General features: G+C 35.7%; 1 protein-coding gene across 1 annotated transcript in view; it reads left to right on the forward strand.

Moving 5' to 3' along the window:
* ISPD (isoprenoid synthase domain containing) overlaps window positions 1-6,082 on the forward strand; it is a 247,969-nt gene that overhangs the window by 6,434 nt on the left and 235,453 nt on the right. Inside the window, exon 2 of the mRNA XM_011362888.2 lies at window positions 4,772-5,048. Coding sequence (XP_011361190.1) covers window positions 4,818-5,048 — 231 coding nt within the window. The 5' untranslated portion in view covers window positions 4,772-4,817. The remainder of the gene's footprint in view (window positions 1-4,771; window positions 5,049-6,082) is intronic.

The following is a 6,082-nucleotide window of genomic DNA, read 5'->3' on the forward strand; positions in this document are numbered from 1 at the left end:
AGTGATTAATTAAATCAGGGATTCAAAAGTAGAAAAGCATTTAGGATGCTTTTAATTGATTGCTTGCTCAGATATATGAATTTGACTCTAAAAAATTTATCTTAATGCTTCATTAAGGAAAGTGTCAAGTCTAAGTCAAGAGAAAGAATAGGCCCATATTTTGTACAATAGGACTATGTTTTGATCAGATGATTTGAATTTGTGTGAAGTTCCCAATGGCCCCTGGCACTCCTTCAGTACAAGAGATAAGACCAGGACCGGTAGGTGGGCCTTGACAACTGAAAGCCTTGGTGGGCCATAGGAAGGAGACTTGATGTTGCGAAGGCAATCAAGAGCCAGCCTTTTTTAAACAAATTCAGTAGTTTGCTGCTGAAATATCATGGTGGGTACAGAGAAATTGAAATCCACAAATTTGGGCCAAATTATGTTAGAGGCCGATTTTCCATAAAGACTGTCATGGCAGTGAGCTGCAGTTGCCACTGTCCCTTGGGGCCAAACTTTGCAGCCTCAGTGAGAGCGCTTTAGAGGTGTTAATGGGGCCTGATTTTCCATCTGCTTTTTAAAAACATTTGTTTAAATCTCCTGTTTTCAACTGATCTATCTGAGCAGAGTAAACTCTTGTAAACGTTTTTGTTATTCTGGGAGAAAATAACATCTGAGCTATTATATTTCTTCCTCAAAATGTCTATAGGTATAATGGAGCTTGAGGTTAGGTTTGTATTTGCCTGTGGAATGTGCTAGGAAGGAAATACTCAGGAGAACTTGATAAAATCCGGCTACATGGGGTTCAGTGCGGACTTGCCCTTAGCTAAGGAGGTCAGCCAGATCCATTTATTCAGCTAATATTTGTTCAGTAGGCACTGTGTGAGGTACTTAAGGTCTTTCTCGGTTTCATGATTCTACATTATTAAATTTTAATACTATAAAAGGCTTTTAATTCTATAACTAGAAAAGAATGTGAATAAACCCTCTGAAATACAAGTAATACTTATAAAGGCTTAAAAGTACTGAGTACATGCTTAGTTGCCGAACAAAAGAGCACAAATAAGCCCATTATCTCTTAAGAATGACCTAAAATGGTGTTTTCCATACTTTTTTTTATTGGGACCTGTTATAAGAATTACACTTTGTATCATTACTCAATGACAAACACATTTATATACATAAACGCACACATATTTGCATTTTATGAAAACAATCTATCTTTACTATTTGCTATGCATTCTAATTTTTTTTCATTTACCCGAAAATATTAGCCTAAACTTACTAAGTTGATTTTATAACACAGTAATAGGTCCTGAAATCTGCAGTTTGAGAAACTGGTTTAAAGCACTTTTCTATTTAGAGCTTCATACAATTGTGTGAAATAGTCTAAAGCCACACATTTATCTGTTTATAATTATTTACATCTATTTTGACTGCTTTCTGTTTGATGGAACATAAGTAATTATAATTATTTTAAGGCATTCCAGTAAAATTGGGATTTACCTTTAGGAGTTTGTTCATCAGGTCATTAACTCATTGAACAGAGATATTTGAATGACTGCTCTGTGTTGAGCAAAGGTAGATCACTGCCTCTATGTTCTCTGTAAAATGGAGATTATAATAGTGACTACTTCATAGAGCTGATGTTAGTATTGTGATATTGCAGGCAAATGCTCTACATAGTGATGGCACCTAGCAAACAATCCATGTGTCTAAGCTGCGATTTCTATTAATATCATTGAAAGTTTAGTAGGTACTAAGTCCTGTGGTGTTGTCATCTTTGATTTCTATGAATTAATAGCCTACTGACGGGGCTGGGAAATGAAACAGAATACAGCATGATACTTGATACGACTGTAGCGATAAGAAGCTTACCTGGAAGCCAAGAGCAGGGATGCCTCACCTTGAATGACAGGCAAAGCTTCCTGAGGGAGGCCATACCTGAATTGAAGAAAGAGTAGGACTCAGCCTGGAGTGGGTGGGGATGGCAGAGTGATAGGGATGGAGGATAGTGTTGAAAGGCAAAGGAAATAGCACAAGCAAAATGTGGGGGTGAGAGAGAATGTGGTCTGTGGAGTAAGAGGGGCATGCGAGAGACCAAGTGGTACAGGGAGAAGTAGCCTACATTCTAGAAGATGGAATGTTGTATTGTTTTGATGAAAAATGGTAAAAACATTTTTTCCAAGTACTTTTTGGCATAAGTTGGTAGCATAGGAGAATAAGGCGTAATGTATCTATATCAGATATCTTTCTGATTTGTTTTCCATATTATGAGACACAGTATATTGTGAGGATTACATGAGTTAGAATATTGCTAATGCTTAAGACACAGTGCTTAATTGATATTAGCTATTATTTATGTTATGTGATAATTGACTTATTTTGCCAGTCTTACTGACTAATGTAGATTACTTATAATTTACCTCTTAAATCCAATCTAGAAGCTCCATCACTGTCTTGCAGAGACGTAGGCAGCAGCCTCCTACTCGGTCTGTCTGCATCCCTTCTCTCTCTCCCCTTTCTATTCTTGACCTTGCAGCCAGAGTAAAATTTATGCTGTTAAGTTACTTTCCTATTGCTGCTATAAAAATTTCCATGAACTGAGTGGCTTAAGCAACATACATTTATTATCTTACACTTCTGGAGGTCAGAAGTCCAAGATCAGTCCCATTGGGCTAAGATAAAGATGTCGGCAGTGCTGTGTTCCTCCAGAGGCTCTAGGGACAATCCATTTACTTGGCATCGTCTAGATTTTACAAAGTCACCCATGTTCCTGGACTTGTGTTTATGTGTCACTGTGACTGCTGCTTCTGTCATCACATCTCCTCCTTTGGCTCGACTGCCTCTCTCTTTCACGTATAAGGACTCTTGTGATTTCATCGGACCCACCCAGAGAGTCCAGGATCATCTCTCCATCTTGAGATCTTAATCACATCTGCACAGTTCCTTCGGCATGTAAAGTTACATATTCACAGGCTTTGGGAATTAGGAGATGGACATCTTTGGGGGGTTTTTATTCTGCTACCATCATGTCATAGAACAGTGTCTAAAACATTGGTGGAGGTGAGTATCCTTAATTTTGTTTTTAGTGTAAATGACCTCTCCTGCATAAAGTTTTTCTATGGCTTCCTATTGTTTTTAGAATTAAAGACTTAAACCCATAACACAGTATGGGAGGTTCTCATGGCCTGACTTAGCCTGGTGCTTGCCTGGGCCTCCAGCCTGGGCTTGTCTCCCCCTTGCTCACAGAACTCTGTGTCTGTCCAGCCCGTCAGGACCTTGTCATGGTCTTTGCTTATATCAGCCCAGTCTCCCTCCCTCCAAACCTCTTTTCCTATTTTTCTGCCACTCACCGCTTGGATCATGCAGCAAACGCTGCTTCCTTAGTCGGCGTCATCTTAGACTTTTCTCTGCCAGTCCAAATATTCTATTGCATGCAGTCCCGGAGCTTGGACATCTCCTTTACAGCATTTGATCACAGCTTGCAATTGTTTATTGGTGTTCTTATTTGTTTGATCTGTGAGCTCTGTGAAGGCAGTGACTATTTCCATTGTATACTTAATGCCGAGCATTAATTTGGTGTTCAATAAATATTTGTTAAAGGAATGGACTTAAAGTGAAAAGACAGTGTGCTTATAAAGTAGCTCTTGGTTTTGTTCATCAGTGTAGTATTGTTATAGACAAAGGCAGAATAGGGTTTGAGTTATAGGAAAGCTTTGTTCAATAACAGAAGGTAGGAGATTGATAATTATCGAGTAAAGCAACGCAGTGTTTTTAAATTTTTTAATAAAGCAGAGAGTTAATTTCACTATATAGTAATTTTATGACCCCCTCTTCCATCTCTTCAAAAATGTGTTTAAGACTTTTAACTGTCTAGCATGAACATATAGGATCTCATAGGCTAAGAATGCCATTAACTTCTAAAGTGACCTTTATTCAGAGTTGATATCATGGGTCAGAGGGAGTTTTCTTGGTCTGGGCTGCGGCTGGGGAAAGTGACAGTACTCTCAGTTAGCACTGGTATTATAGAGAAGGCCACCAGACTTCTTTAATATGGTCACCACTCAATGTATGTCAGTAGGTCTTTATTTAAAATAATGTTTTACAACAGAAAAAAAAAGTTTCGTCTTTTGTATCTGACTCAACAGATTGATTTAATTTTATATTTCATTAAATTGTGAGTTTTTCTCATTTTATTAGATCCTGCTTTATATTTATACAAATTTAATCATTACAGTTTCCCTATTTGAGATACAGTATTTCACCTTGATGTAGGCAGTTCGTGTTAGTGATCCAGGTTTGTGCCAATTCAATGGACTTCACTAAAGAGACAAAACTTTTGGAATTTATACGTGCTTTGAATTGTTTCTATTCTATGAGAAAAGTTATTTGGAAAAATCAATTTAAAAGCATATTCTTGTTATAGTCTTTTTTTTCTCTGTCTACAGATTAATATCATAATTATTCAAATTTAATTTTTAAGTTACAAATCTCTAATATCTATCTGTATATCATATACAATCTATATTGTACACAATATATTGCAAAATACTATATATCTATGTGTTTCTATCTGTAGTGTGACATATTCACTGATTTTTTTTATCCGTCTCTTTACTAGATTTGATAAAAATGAATAAGACTGATTTAGTTATTAACTTTCAGTTTTTAATCTCTTTATGAAGACATACCAGTACTTAACTAAAAATTCAATTTTCTATTATTAGCCTAACCTTAGTTGTATAAGAATCAGTTTATGTGAAATGTATACATATTTTCCTTTTAGATTATGTTGGATAAATGACATTGTTGTGGCCGTAACGGGAGAGAACATGGACGCAATGAAGGGTATTATTCAGAGGTACCAGCATAAACGCATTTCGCTAGTTGAAGCTGGAGTGACCCGCCACAGGTCAATATTCAATGGACTGAAAGCACTGGCGGAGGGTCAGCCGGACGCTCAGCTCTCCAAGCCGGAAGTAGTGATTATCCACGATGCTGTGAGGCCTTTTGTTGAGGAAGACATTCTCCTTAAAGTTGTCACAGCTGCTAAGGAACATGGGGTAAGTATACTCCTGAGAACGCATAGAAGAGGCAAAACTACAGAGTTGTTCATTTGCTGAATTTTGAGGGAATTAAATGTCAAGTTATTTAAAATGGGCGTGATGACTTAAAGATGTTAGGGTAATTTGTTTTAGGAAGTTTATAGTCTTATAGATTGTGAGACTGTTCTGGAATTTATCTTTTGCTATAGTCATTTATCATCATAATATGAATTATTTTGAGGAGAAAGTAGTAATAATGTCATTATTGTATAGATATGAATGGACTTTAAAGGAATGAAATGAAATATGCAGTTATTTAAAAATGTCTAAGAAATCACTTAGAAGTCTAAGATACATACATATATATATATATATATATATATGTATTAACAAATTAACAAAAATCTGGCTCATTGCAGTCAAATTTTTTGTTTTTAGTTTAGTTTTGTTTTTCAGAAGTGGTTTATTTTCTGTCAAAAGAGCCAGGTAAGGTTTTTGCAACCTTTAAAATGAATCATCTTAAGGTGACAGAATTCTGTTTTCACTTTTATTTCATCAAAATAAGCACAGAATTGCAAGAGACCTATTGTAATCTCTAGAACATCTGTTTTTTCCCTTATATTACTAGATACAATTCTATAAATAAGGTAGTAGATATTAAACTTAAGTTTGCAGTCTAAATTTGAGACAGTGAAAAAAAATTGCTGCACAGACTTGATATAAGATAATAGAAATAATCTGTGGAGTCTGACAGACTGAGTCACAATTTTCAGTTTTTTAAATCATATTAGTGGTGTAATGTGTTCAACTTTCTTAATCTCTTTGGGCCTGTCTTCCTTACTTGTAAAAATATAGATGCTAATACTTGTAAGATTTTTAGGATAGAAAATTTGTATGTTAACTATTTTAATAGAGTTCTAAGTACTTAAAAATGGTATTATTTAAAGATGAATTATAATAACATCTAAGTACTAGAGTTTCCTCCAAGGGTTGTAGATGAATGGAAGAAATCATCTAAGTCTTCCTAGCCATCTGGAGGCCAGCAAGTTTTA

Source organism: Pteropus vampyrus, unplaced genomic scaffold, assembly GCF_000151845.1.
Source record: "Pteropus vampyrus isolate Shadow unplaced genomic scaffold, Pvam_2.0 Scaffold4, whole genome shotgun sequence".
Taxonomy (NCBI): Eukaryota; Metazoa; Chordata; class Mammalia; order Chiroptera; family Pteropodidae; genus Pteropus; species Pteropus vampyrus.